Here is a 20,886-nt window from a genome sequence, read left to right as displayed (position 1 = left end):
TTCTTCCTTTGTCCCCACTCCTTTAGGCAATCCCTCCACCATTGTTCATGCCCATGGGTCGTGTATAAGTTCTTTGACTACTCCATTTCCTATACTCTACAACCCCAAGGCTATTCTGTAACTACCTACTTGTACTTCTAAATTCCCTCACCTCTTCACCCATTCATTCCCCCACACCCGCCTCTCATATGGCAAACATCAAAATGCTCTCTGTATCCATGATTCTGTCTCTGTTCTTGTTTGCTTAGTTTGTTTTAAGATTCAATTGTTGAAAGATATGTATTTATTGTCATTTCATTGTTCATACTTTTGATCTTCTTCTTCTTAAATAAGTCCCTTTAACATTTTATAAAATAATGGCTTGGTGATGAGGAACTCCTTTACTTTTTTCTTGTCTGGAAAGCTCTTCATCTGTCTTTTGATTCTAAATTATATCTTCACTGGTTACAGCAATCTTGGCTGTAGATCTCTGTTTTTCATGACTTTGAATATTTCTTGCCAATCTCTTCTTGAATGCAAAATTTCTTTTGGGAAATCAGCTGACAGTCCTATGGAAACTCATCCATAGATAACTAACTGCTTTTCTCTCTTTATCTTTAACCTTTGGCATTTTAATTATGATGTGTCTTGGAGTGGGCCTCTTTGCATCTATCTTGTTTGAGACTCTGTGCTTCTTGGACTTGCATGTCTATTTCCTTCACCCAATTAGGGAAGTTTTCTTTCATTATTTTTTTCAAGTAGATTTCCAATTTCTTGTCCTTTCTCTTCTCTTTCTGGCACCACTATGATGCATACATTGGGCCTTTTGAAGTTGTTCCAGAGGTTGCTTACACTATTCTCATTTTTTTGGATTCTTTTTTCTGCTTGTTGTTCTGATTGGTTGTTTTTTTGCTTCCTTATAGTCCACATCATTTATCTGATTCTCAGCTTCAAAGACTCTATTGTTGTTTTCCTATAAATCTTTCTCTGTTTCAATAAGTGCATCCTTCATTTCTGACTGGATCTTTTTTATGCTGTTGAGATTCTCACTAAGTTTGTTGATCATCCTTATAACCAGTGTTTTGAACTCTGCATCTGTAGGTTGCTTATCTCCATTTTGTTTAGTTCTTTTTCTGGGGTTCTTTCATATGGGCCATGTTTCTTTGTCTCCTAACCTGAGAGCCTCCCTGAGTTTGTGTGTATGTATTAGGTAGAGCTGCTATGACTCTGTGTCTTGGTAGTGTGGCCTAATGCAGCAGGTGTCCTGTAGGGTCTAGCGGCACAGCCTTTCTTATCATCCAAGTTGGGTGCTTGAGGTGCACCATTCCTGTGGAATGAGTACACCCTCCTATTGTAGTTGAGCCGAGATTGATGTTGGCAGGTCAATGGGAGAGATTTACCCAGGCCAGTCAGCTGCAAGGACTGGCTGTGACCACTGGTCACCATCCTATGCCCTCTGTGGAGGATCAGCTGTGCAGATTCAGGGTGGTGGTGCTCCAATGTGGTCTGCAGTTGTCCACTGGGTGCACAAACTCTGGGGTTTCCTGGGTAGTGCAGGCTAAGACCAGCTCCCATCTGTGATCTTCCCAGGGCCACCTTGCCTGAGCTATAAAGCAGTCTGAGATGGCTGCTATTTGTGCTGGGCTTGGAGATTCCCAGGTGAAGCCAAGCAGTGAACCTAGGCTGGTTGCCACTAGTGCCAGGTCTGGGGTCACTTAGCAAGAGCATGGGCCTGGAGGCTCACTGAGGGCAGCTGTTGCACATTTTAGAAGATTTAGGAAGTTGTGAACCATGAGCCTAGACCAGTAATTCATATGGAAAAGTTACTGTTAACAGCTTGGGTGGGCCCATAAGTTGGGTTGGACAGAGTCTCATGGCATCTCCAGGGTGGGGCAAATAGTGTTAGCCAGGTTTATGGAGTCTCAGATATGGCATCCACTTTTTGGCTCTGTGGCTCTGTGCTGGGAAGGTTCAGAAAAGGGACAATGGCTTCTGTCCACCTTTCTGTCTGGGAGAAAGTTATCTCCAAGCTCTCACCTTAATACCGGACACTTCACTCCTTCCCTGTATGCCACTGGTGTGTTTCAAGCTGCTATCCCAGTGCTGGAGCTCAGAGGGATCAAGTATGAGTAAGTCTGTGTGTGGGTTCCTTAAGAACTGCTTGGGACTCCAGAAATTTCTTCCACTGACTCAATCCCCACTGTTTTTTGAAGCCAGGGTTATGGGGACTTATCATCTTGGCACTGAAACCCTGGGCTGTGGGGCCTGGTATGAAGCTAGGGCTCTTTGCTTCCAAGATATCCTTCCTGAATTTTTATCCACCACATGTGGATGTGGGACCAGCACATTCCATATCACTGCCCCTCCCACCAGTCTGGATGGATGTGGTTTCTTTAATTCCATAGTTGTCAGACTTCCATTCAACTTGATTTCTGACAGATCTGAGTGATGGTTGTTCTATAGTTTAGTTGTAATTTTGATGTGGTTATGCAAGGAGGTAAGCCGTGTTTGCCTATGCCATCATCTTGACCAGGAGTCCTAAGATAATTGTTTAAGGTAAGTGTTCAAGGTCTCATTGGAACGTGGGCTGGTCATGCATAGAATGTAGATATCTCTGACCTTAGCTAATACATTTTTAGTTTGCCTGAGTGTAACATTAAAACTAGCTATAAACAAAGAATTAAGAATATATTAGAAATGCATGATTATTTTAGTGTCTAGCAGTAATATAAACATAACGTAAATATCTTTTTAAGACGCAAACAAGATCAAAGAGAGAAAAATGAAGGAAAAGACTTTACTTTTAGAAGCACACAAATATTGCCATTATAAACGATTCTTAAAAATGCATTTTCTTACCTTTGTCAGGTTGATTGATTTTTCTGAAGTTCTCATTTGATACTTTATTATATTCTTAGTTTTTGACTGTGGCAGATTACCTATGGGAATTTAGATAAAAATAATATAGCTTTTAGAATCCTTAATGGCTAGAATATTTTCCCCATTCACTTAATATTAAAATATGCATTGTAGGTCCCACAATAGTCAGACCTAAATGGTTAGTTAACTATTTATTAAGAAAGTTAAAGATAAAATAATATTATGTAAAAATTTATCACAAACTTTTAATACAGAAAAAAACTTTAGCTTGGAGAATGGAGAGATAGAGGTAAGTTTTGGATTTCCCTTTAATTGCTATAAGATATGGGGTGATTATGATAAAGGAAGTGATTTGTTTCTTTCATGTGTATGTTAAATAGCATCTGATATTTTCTTTAACACAAAGACAAACTATACAACTTGGCCTATAAAATCATGTTGATCCTGAATACCTATGAAGTGGTTATAGTGACTCAAGTGTGGCTGAGAGTACTAGACAATTTCAACCTAATATTGAGAAATTTGTGCTTGGTGTGAGGGCTATATAAATGTTTACAACCAAAGGTCATGAAGAAATGATGGTGTAGGGAAAAAATCATGACCTTGGAAGCCAGGAAGACCTGGTTTGAATACCAGCTGTAGTACTTAAATTGTATTACCAGTGGGCTATTTACTTAAGTCTATGAGTTGTAGTTTGGATTCATAAAATGGGGAAAATGGTGCCTATCTCAAAGAATTTGGATGAAATGTGACAGTAGGTGTCTTACATAGTAGGCTCCTGGAAATGTTAGTTCACTGTCAGTCCTCTCCCACCCCTCACCAAACACAATAAGAAAACCACCCACAAGTCAAGAGTTTATCCTCCTGATAGTGATGTTCAAAATATCTCCAGAAATGGGTATCACTTTAGAAAAATCATTTCTTCTCACTCTCATTCTTTTAGGTGACAGGGAGAGGCTAGGTGCTCTTGGCAAATCCTTCACATGCTTTGTGGTCGGAAAGGTGGCTCTGAGATGATGGTGGGGAAAAAACTCTGCTGGGGGCGTGGCCTGCAGTGCCCGACTCTGCTCATCCCCTGCCCACTCCCCGGCTGAGACGAGTGTGTGCAGTGGCTTTTGTGCTGGGCTCAAACTGCACACTGCACTGTTCTCTTCAAAGGTGAAACTTACTGATACACCAAGATGGACAGAGTTAGGAACAGATGATCTCCAGACAAGCACTTCAGGAATTTCTATTATTATTTTTACTAGGATTACCAGGGAGTTTTAGAAAAAAATTTCCACAGACTTGGAGATTTCTTAGAAGCACGATGAATATACAAAGTGCTAGCAGCACATTAATTAGGATAGATTCATTACTTAATAGATACTGTTACTTAGTAGTATTCAAATAAAAACTAAAATTTTAAGTATATCTGAACATTAAAAACACTAGAGGAAATTTAGTAAAGTAATCTCATGTTAACAAAATGTATATAATAGTCATCAAATCATTTAAAAAAAGTGAAAGACTTTTAAAAATGCATCTATATATTTCGATAGGAACTAAAATTAATATAAATCTTAATTTTAGAAAATAAATCTAGTTTGCTTTTATAGTTGACCTGACAAGTAAACCTATGATAAACCAAACTAGAGATGTGAGCTGCAAGGAATTGTGCTGCATTTCCCACTAATAATGGCTGAACTCCTGCATATTTGAAGTCATACATGCAAAAGGCTATGTCTTATTTTAGAATCTCAGAAATAGCATAAATATAGGATTGAAGAACCTGGATTTTCAAGCCTACTTCTGTGGAGTAACAGTGGAAAAGCTGCTCAATATTTTCAAGTCTCAATATCTCATCTGTAAAAGTAGTTTCTCTTCAGAATGTTACTAGGAGTAAATGAAAGTACCTAGCAGAGTGTAATTTTAAAATAAATTTATTTTTGTTATTATTATGTGTTTGCACATATAAGTGGATATAAAGCCCACGTGCTTTTGATAGTTTTGAGGTTCTGAGTTCTTGAAGCATTTTTTGACTATGAAGTTCTCTTCAACTACAAAACTAACTGTTCTGCTGATAGGAGACATAATGTAGCATTAAGAATCTGGCTGCATATTTTATAAGGGTGAAAAACATGAAGTTAGATGCGTAGATGCTGTAGGCAGATAGAGAAAGAGATAACAATTGTTAAACTCAAAATGGAAGACTTTTTCTTCTGGGCAATTAAAGTAATACAGACTAGATTAACTGACACAACTAAAAAAATACAAAATATATGAAACAAATTTTTTCTTTTCCATTTTTTATTGTGGTAAAATACCAAAACATAAAATTTAGCATCTTAATCATTAAAAAAATCCTTATCTGATGTTATGTTTATTAATTTTAAAGAGAGAGGAAGGGAGAAAGAGAAACATCAATGTGAGAGAGGAATATCAATTGGTTGCTCTCCAACCAGGGATTGAATCTGTAACCTAGCTATGTGTCCTGACTGGGGTTTGAACTTGCAACTTTTTGGTGTATGGGACAACACTCCAACCAACTGAGCCACCCAGCCAGGGCAGGCATCTAACCATTGTAAAGTGTATATTTCAGTGGTATTAAATACATTCTCAGTGTTGTGCAACAATCACTGCCATCCACCTCCACAGCTCTTTTCATGTCCTAAAACTAAAACTCTGTACCTACTAAATACTTACTTCCCAATCACTCATCCTACAACCCCAGACAATCATAATTCTGCTTTCTGTCTCTAAGAATTTGACTGTCTTATTTGAGTAGAATCATGCAACATGTGTCTAGGAGGATCAGTTTTTATGCACTATGAATGAAGCAGTACAGGACAGTGATCCCTGACAGGGGAAATAAATGAAGTGAGCCTTATGATTCCCCCAGCTTTCTCTGTCTGAAGAGGTTTTAAGCTGCAATGCAGAAAGGGAAACCAGATAAAGCCTGGGGAAGAGAACAGATGTGACCAATAGAAAACAAATAGAAAGATGGTAGAGTCAACCCAAACATATCATTAATTACATTAAATGTAAATGTTTTGATCACCACAATGAGAAGACAGAGAATTTCAGACTGGATTTAAAAAAGCAAGGTCCAACTATATGTTTTCTACAAAAAAACTCCACTTTAGATATAAACATGAAAATAAATTGCAATTAAAAGTATAAAAAATGCCATTCAACCACTAATCATAAGAAAGTTGGGGTCTCCATATCATAATTAGGCAAAGTAGATTTCAGAACAAAGAATATTATCAGAGATAAAGGGTCATTTAATAATAATGAAGGGGCATATTCATCAAGAAGATGAAAGAATTCTAAATTTTTATGTACCCACTAGTAGACCTTAAAAATAACATGAAGCAAAAATGATTGAAATAAAAGAAAAAAATCAATAAATGGGCAATTATAGTCAGATATTTCAAAACCCCTCTCTCAGTAATAGATAGAGCCAGAAGAAAACCAGTAAGAATACAGGAGATTTGACCAATATTATCAAACAAGCTGACCTAATTGAGATTTATAGAGCACTTCACCTAACAATAGCAAACTATACATTATTTTCAAGAGCAAATGAAATATAAAACAAGTTAGAACATATCCTGGGCCATAAAAATGTTTCAATAAAATTAAATAGGTTAAATCATATAAAGTATGCTTTCTGAACATTATGGAATTAAATTAGAAGTCTATAACAAAAAGATATCTGGAAAATCCCAACATATTTAGAAATTAAATATAAGACTTCTAAATAACCCATATTAGTGCCTATATTAGAAAAGAAAAAACATTTTCTTAAATCACTGACCTAAGCTTTCACCTTAGAAATTAGAGGGAAAAAACAAAATACCCAACCAAAGTAAATAGAAGAAAGAAGGCAATAAAGATAAAAGTGAAAAATAATTACAAATATAAAGTGAAATCGAGAATATCAATAAAACCATAATCTGATTCTTTGAGAATATTACTAAAATTAATTTTTCTAGAAAATCTAACAAGAATAAAATTAGAGAGGGCACTAATTATCAATATCAGGAATGAATAAGCTGATAAAACTTCAAGATCTACAAATACTAAAAAGATAATAAGGAAATAATATAATCAACTTTATGTCAATAAAATTTGACTATACAGATGAAATAGTCAAATTTCCTAAAAGATACAACCTACTAAAGCTTATTAAAAAATTAGATAACTTAAATAGCCTTGTGTTTTATTAAAGAAATTGAATTTGTAGTTAAAAATCTTCTCACAAACAGCCCTTCAGGCCCAGATGGATTCACAGATGAATCCTACAAAACAGTTTAGAAAGAAATAATACTAATTTTACTTTTTCTGAAAATTGAAGAGGAAGCAATACATCTCAATGCATTCTATGAGGTCAGTATCAGTCTGATTCCAAAATCAGAAAAAATAATTAGAAGAAAAGAAAACTACAGTCCAATATCCATGAACATAAATACAAAAATTCTTAACAAAATGTTAGCAAATTGAATCATGTAATACATTAAAAATACAATGCACCATGACCATGTCTGGTTTTTCCTAGGAATAAAAGGTCGATATAACATTCAAAGAGCAATCAATGTAACTGACCATATTTATAGATTAAAAAAACAAACAAATAAGATATATCAGATGCAGAAAAAATCTGGCAAAATTCAAACATGCATGTTTGATAAAAACTCAGCAAACTAGGACTAGAAAGTAACTTATTCTTCCTGATAAAAAACATCATAATGGGGAAAAACTGAATGTTTTTGCCCAAAGATCAGGAGTAGGCAGGAATGTTCCTTCTTGCCACTTTTATTCAATATTGCATTGGTGATTCTAGCCACTGCAACAGGACAAGATGAAGAAATAAAAAGTAAACAGAAGGAAAAAGAGTGAAACCTCTTTATTTATAAGTGGCATGACCATCCATGCAGAACAGCCTATAGAAATTGCTGAAAAACAAACAACAACAACAACAACAAAAATCCTACTCTAATAAATAAGTTAATCAACATTGGAGGGCAAAAGATTAATAAACAAAAATTAATTAATTTCTAAGTACTAGTAACACTAAGAACTTGCATTAAAAATTACCATTTATAATAGCTTAAAATGTGATATGCTAGCAGAGAAGTTGACAAAAGATGTGCAAGCCTTGTGCATTGACAACAAAATGGTGCTGAGAGAAATTAAGGGAGACTTAAATGGAGAGCTATATTGTGCTTCCTGATTGGAAGATTCAATATTGTCATGATATCATTTCTTCTAAAATTGATCTAATAGCTTCAGTGTATTCCAATCAAAATCTCACTGGGATTTTTGGTAGAAGTTGACAAATGTACTCTAAGAGTCATGTGGACCCTTAAGTCTGAGAGGGAGGGATTGTTATTTTTTATTGTTAAATTAATTAATTAATTAATTATTTTTTAAAAAAAGGAGAAGAATATATGAAAGGGTGAGGCAGGAGAGTTTGTATGTACGACCCATGGGCATGGACTGGGGGGGATTGTTGGGGGAGGGCGGGTGCTGGGCGGAGGGGAGCAAAGGGGAAAAAAATTGGAACTATTGTGACAATATAATTAATAAAATATACTAAAAAAATAATAAAAGTCATGTGGAAAAGCAAAGGAATTATAATTGCCTAAACAACCTTGAAAAAGAACAAAGTTGGGTAACATACTTCAGATTTCAAGATTTTTTATAAAGTTACTATAATCAAGAAGTGTGCTACTGGCAGAAAGATAGACAAATATCAGTAACACACAGCAGAGAGCCTAGAAATAAGCCTATACATACAGGGTCAATTGATTTTCAACAAGAGTGCAAAAGAAATTCAGTGGAGGAATGAACATCTTTTCAACAGATGCTGGAATAGTTGGTTAGGGGCAGGGAGGAGTAGGGGGGAAGGATTATAAAAGGTCATGAGGAAACATCATTTGGGGGTGATGAACAGGTTCATTAGTGATTGTGGTGATGGTTGTACAGCTGTTTTTGTATGTCAAAACTCATCAAATTTTACTGTCTAAATATGTGTTACGTCAGTTATACCTCAATAAAACTATAAAATACACAGAGAACAATTTTAAACTCCAATAAAGAAAAACAACCCAAGCTACATTTTTTCTACTTAAAAGCAAATCCAAGAATGTATATGGTTGAATGGAAGAAGGCCATGTGAGCTTTTAATAAATAAGGCAGAGATCACTAAACCAAATGCTGCCCACTCTGAAATAGCAGGCAATTCTGAACTCTCTGGAGGGGAGCATGTTCTTCTAGCAAGCAGCTAGTACACCACCTATTTCCTGGGGAGTGCTTCACTTTCTTTAGTGAAAACCTACCTTCTTTATGCATTATTATTATCTTCAGATGGTCTAGGCAGAGGACATTAATAATTGCATATTTAGTGAGCCAAAAGCAAACCAACATAAAAAATTGAGGATTACACTAATGAAAATCACAATCAGAAACTATTTGATCAGGGCTGAAAAACCTTTTCATTTAAAGGAAATTGTCTTAGCTTACCTGTTTTTGTCAGAGGGTGGTTGACTAGTTGTCGGATTACACTGTTTTCTGATGACCTCAAAAGTAGCACAATATCAGTTGGAAGAGTGTCCCTATTTTTAGCTAAGAACCCACTTGCATTGTAGAGGACCTGTTGATAAAGTATGATCATCATCACAATTACTGTCACTGTCACATCATCATCATCATCATCATCATCATCATCATCATCAATAGATATTTACTGAGAACTTACTCTGTGCCAGGTGACAGGTATACAAAGATTTATAAAGGTAGACCCTTATAACCTGGCTGGAAGAGCAAACCTCTCCAGGTTTACAGTTAAATCTTGTCAGAGGAAGATTTGTCTCACTGATTTTATTTGGGTTGGAATGATAAGAGAAGTCTGATTCCTCCCATTTATTATGCTGGAAATTTGGTGCATTTCCAGAGGGTTGGGGTGGCATAAAGGAAGCACACTGGGGCCACCCAGGCATTCTCATTCCTATGATAATAGGCTCACCGCAGTGAATTGGCCACCACAGATTTTAGTCTCCATAGTAGTGAGGTTTAAGGCCACTGGGGGTGCTTACGTTTCTGGCACCACTAAATAATTTTAAGACTTTCTAAATATCAATGTAACCCAAAGATTTCTGTAAGATGGTTGTTGTTATGAATTGAATTGTGTTCCTCTAAAATTATAATGTTGAATTCCTAATCTCTAATGTGACTGTATTTAGAGAGAGGGTCTTTAAGCAGGTAATTAAGGTGAAATGAGGTCATAAGGGTGAGGTCCTAATCCCACAGGACTGATGCCCTTATAAAAACTAATGTCCTTATAAGATGTTTCTCTCTACCCTCACGTGTACACAAAGAAAAGGAGATAAGAGGACACAGCAAAAAGGCAGTTGTCTGCAAGCCAGGAAGAGAGGCCTCGCCAGACACCAACCCTGCTGGCAACTTGATCTTGGACTTGTAGTCTCTGGAACTGTGAAAAAATAAACTTCTGTTGTTTAAGCACCCCCTGTCTGTGGTATTTTTGTTATTATGGCAGCCCTAGCAGATGGATAGTTATTAAAAAGTGGATAATATGATCATAAGCAATTGATAATGGATGTTTTAAAGGAGGCTTGTTTTAAAAAACAGATGCTAAAAATCATCAAGAGACTATACCTATAATATTGAGATTACTTTTTTTGGTGACAAGTCTGTGATATATTGAAGTTTGTGGAATATAGTTTTAGTAAACTAGAGTGCTTAAGGTTCTGCATTATTTTATTTTGTTTATGCATTTTTATTTCATTGCATTGATTTTAGTATCTTCTCGGTCCTCTAATATTTATAGCATCATTGTGAGGAAATGACCTGTTATTCTGTGCAGAAGAGAAGGAAAATGTCCTTGGAGTGCTGAGGTTTGCTCTGGTGTGGGAATGTGTATCTGTCGATGCATAAACATTTCTCCCTCTAACTGTGCGCCAGTTCACTAGCTAATTTCATCTACCCGGCTTAGCTCAGTTATCTGACCACACCTGCAGCCTGGTACCTTTTCCTGTTGGGAGGGAGGAGAGACGAAGCCTGCGATGAAGAGAGAAGCACCTAATGCCTGAAAAAATACAGTTCATCATAGAGGTTCCCAGCTACCAGTAAAAGAAGGAAAAACTAAGTACCTGTTGCCAGTCAATCTCCCCCAAAGCCAGAGGTCAGTATCACAAAGATGGGCTAAGGCATGTATCTTTCATTTAAGGCATTTCTCTTTCTTTTCTTTCTTGTTTTCCCTTAGTTTCTTAATAAAAATTCCTCTAGAAAAACTATTACCTTGTGTTTGCTAAACTAAGAAAATAATTTTTTTCTCTCTTTTTCTTTTTTTTACCTTTTCAAGACAGATGCTAGAAATGGTTGCCCTGCAGTAGGAGTGGCTACAGAAGAACAGAGTTGGGGCCAGACGGGGGCAGAGACAAGTGGCCATCTCACTATAACCATCTACATATATATTTGGGCCATCATTTTCATGTCTACCCTTATTATTTAACAAAAGACTAAAGAGAAGCGCATTCATAATTCTTCTAAGTTCTTACCTTTCCTGCAAAATGGTGAATTCCAAAACTAAGTTCCATTCTTTTGGGCCTCCAGAAGTACTGTGATTTCAGGTTATCTTCAAATTTTTCTGTAGAAAAAAATTGAGTTCTAATATCAATCATGCAGGAGATCCTCAAAAAATACAGCTGGACAGAATAATCTCTTTCTCAATAAAATGGACAATGTGCAGTACCAGAAAATTTTACATAGCTAATATATGCAGATTTAGAATATAATGATAAACGATAAGGCAAAACTCAAGATCATAAATTTTACCATTCTGTTATAATTCAGAGCAGTAATTCTCAAACCTTAGCAAGTATCAGAGTCCCCTGGAGGGCCTTCTAGAAATTCAGATTGCCAGGTACTACCCCTAAAATTTCTGACTCAGTATATCTGGAATGGGATCCAAGAAGTCACAATTCTAACAAGGTCCCAGGAAATGGTAACGTTCCTTGTCTGGGGACCACACTTGGAGAAGCACGGGTGCAGAGGAAGAGAACTACTGGAGACTGACTGACCAAAGAGGTTTCTGAAACACAGTTTGAAGCAAAGTCATGTGCCTAGACACTGGGTGTTTTGGCTCTCCTTTATAGTAGAGAAGTTAACATGTTATTACTGATCACATGGGAAACACAATAGGATCATAAAAAGTTACTTGTTTGTAACAATTTTACATCCCTCAGAGAACTTGTCACTCCATCTTCCAGAACAAACATTTTAATATTAAAATCAAGTGACTGCTATGAAATGATTTTCCCCCAGTTTTGAGATTATTATCTTTACCATCAGTATTGTGCAATTGGAGGAGAGGATAAACCAATCAGCGAGTATGAAGGAAGCAACGCCACTGACTTAATGGTAAGAAACAGACTGATTTATCACCAAAAGTAAATGAGATAAAATGTGAATCTAATTTTTTTTCAAGTATTAAGTACACATTAATGAATATCTCCTCCTGTCAGGGAATATAGTATTCCATATTTAAAAATAAATTTTTCAGGGAGCTGAAAAAAATCTAAAGTGTTTTAAAAACATAAGGCATAGAACATTTATTTGAACTGTTTTAGATGATAATCTAAAGGCCTTCTCAAACAAAAATATCAATGTTTAATATTTTTGATGATGCAGGATTATCATAAACATTTATTAATGTACTATAACTTAGATATTACTAAGGTATTTGAAGCTTGTTGCCTCTAGTAGATAAATGACTAGAACATCACAGATGAATTTATTTCCTTAACATTAGCTAACTCTTTTCAAATTTTAGAACTATCCTTTTGCCCTGTCCTCTAATTTCTAATTTTAGGCTAGATAATTTCTAAGGTTATTTCTGACATAAGACCCTGTGGTTGGGGGTCTGTCATAAAGTAAGGAGAAGTTCAATGTCTAAACTTGTTCAATTTTTTATGAAATATTTCACCCTATTATAAACACTCAATGGTCCAGCTATTAGATCCAAAGCCTTTTCTTTAAAGTCTGATATGTGGGCTTTGTGACAGCAATTTTCTCCCAAGTAATTAAAAATCCATTTTTTATCCATTCGGAATTAGATGACTGTATCAAAAAACGATGCACACAATGGGTATAATACTTACCTATAAGAGTCTGGTCAGTAGCCTTGGGAAATCTACTTTCTTCATCGAGCAGGGATAGTAAACCCATTGGCTTCTGCAGAAACATATCTAAGAGGGGCCGGTTATCTTCATACTCAATGACTCTGGCATCAACATCTTCATTTACATATTCATTCTGTAATAGGACGTGAGACATACAGAAAACTTCACTTTGTTTAAAAAAAAAATCTGATACATAAACATGAGGCAGAACCTGCTCATCTAAAAGGTAGATCACCTGAAAGACGTTTAGTTTATCCAGTTCTAAAAAAAATGGAAACAATGTTTTGAAGTTTCGCAGCTTTTTCATTTGAAGATAACCTTGGAGAAGTACTTTACTATTAGACACACTATGCTGACAGCACGCTATAGCTTAAATGGCAATTGCAAAGTTCAAAGGTGGTTTTGTATGTTTTACATAAAAAGCACACAAGATTAAGCTCTAAATTAATATATTTGTCATATCTATTTGTCTTTGTCAAAATCCATGGTATGCTTTTGTGTCAGGTCATACAGGCAGAGATGAGGAACTTGGAAAACAACGGGCTCACCTTTCAGATACTTGTTAGTACTGCAAACTCCAGACAAACCAATGGAGAAAAAATGCTATTACTCAGGATTTATAAAGCACTTTTAGTATAATGGTCATGACTAAAGCAATAAATTATATATTCTTATACCAGTTAAGATCTCAAAATGCTTAAGCTGTTTTTAAGCATATGTAGAGAAATGAAGCTCATCTACCTCTCTAGAAAGTCTTCTGCTTTGCCCTGTATATTAAAACGACATTTAAAGCAGATGAAGGGAGTTATTAACTGCAGTGAAGCTGAGCTGTTTAGCACATGTAATCCCTACTCTGTTCAGATGGCCCGAATTCTCTTTTGTAAAAGGTTACATGGTTTATCATTTAAAGTATATATCAAGGAGGCAAGGAAAATCATAAGACTTGGATTTCAGGAAACCTCATTCCCAGTCAAATGCTCCCTTTTCACTGAATTTTGAGTGTGGTCTGTGAAAGGGCACTGGCAAGAAAGCCCATGGAAGGTCCACTTCCATAGCTATAGGGCTTAGAAAAGAAGCTTAAATATTTAGGGTCAACGTGTGATCTCAGGAGAGATTTGAGATTACTAAATTGAGTCCCCAGGCTCATACAGTAGCGTGGAAGGGCGGTTACCACAAGCTGAGAGGCTGCAAGCTTAGCTGGAGAAAACTTAAGTGTAGATGGCTCAGCAGAGATTAATAACACAATAAAGGCTTGATTCTCATCATTCAAGTCTTATGTCCTCAGGGAGACCTCTCATTTTCCAAACTAATTCAGCTACCCTTCTCCCTAAACTGGTCACTCTCTATTGCCCCACCAATCATGTAACTCTCTTAAAGTTTAGTCCACTTATTTTTACAGTGAAAGTTTTTCATATTTAAAATTAGCCAGCTGGACTCAGTTTAGATGATTCCAATTTTGTTGGCAATATCATAGTCAAGAACCAGGTGAAAATATGTCTTCCTCCCTCCATTGGGCCTGATCAGGGTGTTGACACAGCCTGTTTGATCTGGTGCTTGTTGGCCTTGACATCCGCAATGAATACAAGTGTCCTGGTGTCCCCTAACATCTTCAAGGATGACTCAGTAGTCAGGGGGAACTGGATAACGGCATAGTGAGCAAGCTTGTTTCTCCTGGGAGTGTTCTTTAGAGGAAAGTCAGGCTGCCTGCCGAGCCACAGTGCCTGGGCCATTGGAAGATAGGTGGGCGATGTGCTGTGGACGCCTTTCAGCATCAAAGCCTTTGCTTTGGCTTTGGCTTGGGGAGGAGCAGGGGCTTCCTTCTTTACTTTCGGCACCATCTTTGTGAAAAGGGTCCACTTTTAATTTTTTTAAATGTTTCTACCCATTTCAAGTCATGGGAAGAAGAATGAATGGGATTTATATCAAGAGATAGTATTTGAAATTCACCTAGGTGTGTGGCATTATCTCTGTATAGATTGTAAAAGGTGTCATATACTGAAAATTTTCAAGTATTTCAGGAGCACTTACTATATGTATGTTCAAGTGTAGACAGGGGAGGGTAGAAATAAAGATGAAAAAGGGAGAGAGTCCTTGTCCTTTATGGCACAGCAATGATGCTCTCTCTGCCTTGCCATTTCAATTTGGAAGAAACATCCTAGAATCTCTCTGCTTTTGGTATATTCTCTCTTTCATGTGTTCCATCTTTTAGAACTATATCCTGCTTGTTAGGGGTCTCTGCTCCCTCCAGTTGCCACACTCTGTTACCAGTGCCACCTGCCTTAATGCTACTCTTCTCTCCACTTTCCTTGTTTCCTGCCTTATGTTGATTCTCTTTGGCTTTTCATACAAAAAGATTCTCATTTCCTCCCTTCCCCTTCCCTCTCCTCTCCTCTTATCTTTCTTTTTCTCCCTGTCTTCCTCTCTTTTTCCTTCCTTTCTTTCAAATATATGGAGCAAACTTTTCTTTTGCGTGAGCAATTACTTTGCCAGGCACTGGTTCTTCTCAACTTTATACTGTTCCTGGGAAGAACCCAAGATAGGTATCAGAAGTCCTGGTTTCTGGGTCTGGTTTTGTTTAACCAGCCTGAAACCTTGGGCAAGTCACAGGAAGTCATTTTTATCTGTGAAATATAGACAATCTATTTAGGTTTCTTCTTCTGGTTCTAATATTTCAAAAAGCCAAAACAGCGTCAAAGTGTGAAATTTAATGCACATATAAACATCTGTTGACAAAACATTTGCAAGGGGAAATAAGCCACATAAACACATTCATTCCTGGAAGTCTGTCTTTTAATAAAAGAATTCTTACTCATCAAGTCTTCATATGACTATACACATTTACAAAAACATTTCCCAGAGTAGACCGAAACCATGGAGAAGCTACTCATTGTAACCATTGACAAAGATCCTCATTTTAAGAGAAATATTTTAAAGGCTTAAAATCTAGGATTTAGAGTGTATTAGTACTCATGGTTTAGGATAGTGGAAAAGAAATTTTGACACTTTCTTTTTGAAATAATTTCAAACTTCAAGAAAAATTTTAAGAATAGTACAAAAAACTCCCATGTGCCCTTTACCCAAACTCCCCAATTGCTAACATTTTATCATATTTGTTTTCATTCTTTTTGTCTATATATTCTTTTTAGTAATAACATTTTACTGAACTATTTAAAAAAACTAAAAATGAAGAAAACAAAGTGGTAGTACATGTGTTTAAAAATCTAAACTCTTGATGTAAAATAAAATGTCTAATTTGAAATCTATTTCTTCCTGTATTTTCCAGTCAAAACTGGTATCAATGATTTCACTGATTTTTATGTTAATGTTAATGGCAAGCCACAGGGAATGCTGTTCATGATTAACTCACGATAACATAGGTAATTAATTCAGAATCTGACAAGTAACCTAATGAGAAAGTATTCTGGATAATTCCTAATAAAATATACATGTTTTATTTCACATATATATAATGAACTTTGGAGGAAGGAATTTTAAGTGGTGCTCTCCAGAGCATTTTCTTTTTCAGAAAATGTTATATAAGGCATGTTAAGAAGAAAAGACTTTTTGTGTATGACACCTCTTTTTGAAAGCTCTTTAAAAGTCATAAAGAAAATTTTGCAAATTTATAGTCTATTGACAGGTATTGGCTTAAGATAAGGAGGTATTTCAGTTGGGAATTCAAAAATGTAATTTTCTGTATACCTCTTTCACCTTAAGCTATTTCTCCTTTACTGTCATGCTTAAAAATTTTTAAATCTTTCATTTTTAAAACTTCTATTGTTCTATTAAAATTGTCCCATTTTTCCCTCATTGCTCTCCCTGCCCTGCCCCCCTCCCCCCTCTCCCACAGTCAATCCCCACCCTGTTGTCCATGTCCATGGGTCATTTATACTCATGCTTAAATCTTTACCAAATTAAAAAAAAAATTTTCAGTTTATCAACAGTATGCTTTAATCTCACAATAAAAACTACAGCAATCAACTTCCGGCCAAGATGGAGGCTTAGACGGACACGCTAGGTCTCCCTCTACAACTATAGAGGAATACAACTACTTCAAAACAAAGGATAACTAGAAATTCCAGAAAATAAAACTACACGGAAGTCCGACATATGAAGTTATAAACCAGCGGTGCCATTTGGGCAGGTAAGAGTTAAAGTGGGCAGTGCTGTTTGCGGTTGCACCCGGAGTGGCGGGCGGGGAGGAATCCGGGCTGCGCAAGCCCCTGGCGGTGCGCGACCCAGGCGAGGAGTCCCGGCTGCGCAAGCCCCTGCGAGGAATCCCGGCGGCCAAGCCCCTGGCGGTGCGCGACTCCGGAGCTGGGGAGAGCGCCCCCGCATCGCCTTGAACAGTGAGGCCCAGGGGGGCGGGAGGACGGATCCCGGTCTCCTAGCTGAATAACTGTGTGAATCCATCTTGGACCCCCGCCCCCAAAGAAAGCACCACAGAGCTGCGAAATAGGTCGCGGACAGGCAGGCGCCGGTCGCTAATTTGTGACGCGCGTACACAGGCACTGCCCCCGACAGCCAGCCCAAGAAAACAAAACGCATCTGTCAAAATGAGGCAGGCAACTTTAGAAATACCGGTAACACAACTCACCAGGCAGCAGATAGAGAACCTGACAGATGAACAGATAAGAAACCTGTCAGAGGCTCAGTTCTGGGCCATTGTTATCAGGTGGCTTACAGAATTCACAAAAGAGCAGGAAAAAGATATGAAAGAAGCGAAAAACTTTCATAACGAAAGGAACAAAACCGCATACGAGACAGATGGTGAGGAATCCAGAGTTCATTTCAACAAACTGGAATATGGAGAAGGAACAAGCAGTCAACCAATGCAGCGAGAGGAAATGGGAAGCAACAATGAAAGGATCAGAAACCTCTGGGACAGCTATAAAAGGCCCAACATAAGAATCATTGGTTTGCCAGAGAATGAGGAAGATGAACTAGAACTTGAAAAATTGAGTGAAAATATAATAAAGGAGAACTTCCCAGACTTGGGGAAGGGAATAGACCTGCAGGTCCAGGAAGCAAGGAGAGTTCCCAAGAGACTGGACCCAGGGAGAACCACTCCAAGACACATTATAATCAAAATGTCAAAAATTAAAGATAAAGAGAGAATCTTAAAAGCAGCAAGAGAGAAGAAAAGAATTATGTACAAAGGGGTCCCAATTAGACTATCAGCTGACTTCTCAAGGGAAACCCTACAGGCAAGAAGAGACTGGCAAGAAATATTCAAAGTAATGAAAATCCAGAACCTACAACCACGAATACTCTACCCAGCGAAATTGTCATTCAGAATAGAAGGACAGAGAAAGTGTTTCCAGGACAAAATAAAACTGAAAGAGTTCATTAGATCCAAACCACTGTTATATGAGATGTTAAAGGGACTGGTTTAAAAAAAAAAACAGAAGCTAGGAAGATGAAACAAAGGCAAACTAAATAGGCAACGAGAGTGGAAGAGGAACTGTGGGTACGGGAAGCATATTGGGGGGAGGTCAACAGGGAGGGGGAATGGGGAAAGGGAGGGAGATGATATAGGAATTGGGGATCAAGGTAGGAGGGAATGGAATAGACGGAGAGAGGTTGGGAGGAACTGTATGCACAACTAATGGACATAATCTAAAAGGGGGGGACAACTGGAGGGAGGGGGGCCACCGGGTGGAGGGGAGCAGAGGGAAGGGAAATTGGCACAAATGTAATAATTTAATCAATAAAACACATTAAATCTGAAAAAAAAAAAACTACAGCAATCATATGCATCTATGCTCCTAATTATATCTTTCATTAAAAATTATCTTTTATCATAATTAAAAAGTTTTTAAAAATGTTATCAAATTATCAAATTAAATACCACAAATCCCCACATCACATTAAGGGTGTTCACTCAACTTCATCAATGGAAGAGAAGCAGACTATGTGCAGCATAGGGTTGAGTGAGGGATGATGTAGACAAGGAACTGAAGAGGTTGCCTACAAGAGCCAAGGGAGAGGATGCCGCGTCCACAGCCAGGAGCTGCTGCAGGGTCGCTTCACACTGTAATGGGTCATTTTTTACTCTGCCATTTTTTGCGTTTTACCCCAGTGGCAGGTTATTTTTTTTGCTCACGTATCCTAGCAACCTTGAGCCCCCCCCACCCCTTTGCTAGCTGACCCTAGCTGTAGCCAAGGACATGAGAATAGTTTTGTGCCAAGTATTTATCAGCTGAAGCTCCTTCTAAATTAGAAAGTGTGTATATATGTAGTTTCTCACGCCTGTGTAGTTTTTTTGTTGTTATCTGGCTACCCCAAGGTCATGAGTATAGTTCTTTTGCCTTTAAAAACCTTTTAGTCTGTAAGGCGGGGCAGCTCTCCCATCTTCTGCTTCTGAAGATGGGAAGACCCATCCATGGCCAGGTAAATAAACGCCATAAATTTATTTCTAAATTGCCTCGTGTCCTCTTTGCTCGCTAATGCTCCATAACACACACATATCTTACCATTTGGATGTAAACTGCCATGCGCTCCTAGTCTGTGAGAAGCTTAAGGAACATCTGTATGTGATCTCAAACAGTAAACCAAGTCTTGGCTGAGAGCTTAAAAAGGAAGATGTGTTGCACCAAGGATTTCTTAAATGTATGGCTATTTTAATGCTTAAAGAAAGTGCCTATAAAATGGCCTTTATCACCACAGTACCCAAATGACTTGTTTAATAAGGAAGAAAGTTGGATATAAAACAAAAATTCACACTTTGCAAGCAAAACAATTTGAACACTTTTATAAGAGGTCCATTTTGAATCTCCCACACATTTTTTTTTTTAAATTTAATGACTCATTTTTACAACATGATGTTTAAAAAAGTTGAAAATGTAGATATATATAATTGAGTAAATTTTTATTCTTTGTAATTTCCACAAATTATGTTAAGAGCTCACATTCAAAAATCTTAAATGCTTTAATCTATAGGATATGGACAACTGGTGATGGAAGTGATACACGTCATTTTCATCCAGAGAAGCCAGAGCCATAATTGCAGCTATTGTTTCCAAACTGTGCTGTAAATAGTTTCTGCCTGTAAAATGACTTCTGACTTTTAATTCTAAACCCACGGGTACAGAGATAAGTGATATATGTAACAGCTTATCTTCATACAGAAATAAATATTAATAGCACACCTTAAAAATGAGCTTTAGTTAAATTAATAGCCAGAAAGATGAGCTACACTAATGGATGAGAAAGGTTATCCTAGGCATAAACAGGCATTTAAGGAAGTAGAGTGAATCTTCAGGATTCTAGAACAATGCATTATAGTATCATAATGGCCATAAAGAACAATGGGATTTGTTCCAATTCAAATCATGCCCGTGGGTGATTAATTAATGGTTGGTGTGTATTCTCCTTGGTTTGCAACATAAACCTGTAGGGAACAAGGTTCATTTTTTTGATATGTTTATACTATAATGATTATACTATAGTGCAAAATTTAAACAAAGGACAAAAGCCATCACTACAGCACTAACAAGACTCTAACTTGAAGAGAATTTCAAGCTCTCTATTGCACTTGTTTACTTTGAGCTCTCTTTTACATGGAAGAAAATCTGAAAACAAAAAAACAAAAACAACTGCCCTCTGCCCCCATCTTGGTTACATAATTACTGTGGAGATTCAGTGTGAGAGCACTTGCAGAAAGACTCCTCCTGTATTGGAAATGGGATAACGTGGTTGCTGCCTTTTGAGTTGCTAGCTAAAAGCCTTTTGAGAAATATGAAAGTAAACAGTGTGCATCAATATAACTCTACAAAAATTTAATAGGAAATATGAACAGTCTGTGAAATAAACAAAACTGGGAGAAACATCATATACC

General features: G+C 37.1%; 1 protein-coding gene across 1 annotated transcript in view; it reads right to left on the bottom strand.

The window, feature by feature from the left end:
* MYO3A (myosin IIIA) overlaps positions 1-20,886 on the bottom strand; it is a 223,605-nt gene that overhangs the window by 60,578 nt on the left and 142,141 nt on the right. Inside the window, exons 19-22 of the mRNA XM_090268047.1 lie at positions 13,026-13,179; positions 11,424-11,512; positions 9,370-9,499; positions 2,839-2,918 (exon numbers count right to left, since the gene is read on the bottom strand). Of these exons, the coding sequence (XP_090124173.1) occupies positions 2,839-2,918; positions 9,370-9,499; positions 11,424-11,512; positions 13,026-13,179 (453 nt within the window). The remainder of the gene's footprint in view (positions 1-2,838; positions 2,919-9,369; positions 9,500-11,423; positions 11,513-13,025; positions 13,180-20,886) is intronic.

This window comes from Furipterus horrens, unplaced genomic scaffold, assembly GCF_987537825.1.
Source record: "Furipterus horrens unplaced genomic scaffold, mFurHor1.1.pri manual_scaffold_2, whole genome shotgun sequence".
NCBI classification, from domain to species: domain Eukaryota; kingdom Metazoa; phylum Chordata; class Mammalia; order Chiroptera; family Furipteridae; genus Furipterus; species Furipterus horrens.
This window is presented reverse-complemented; position numbering and strand designations above follow the sequence as displayed.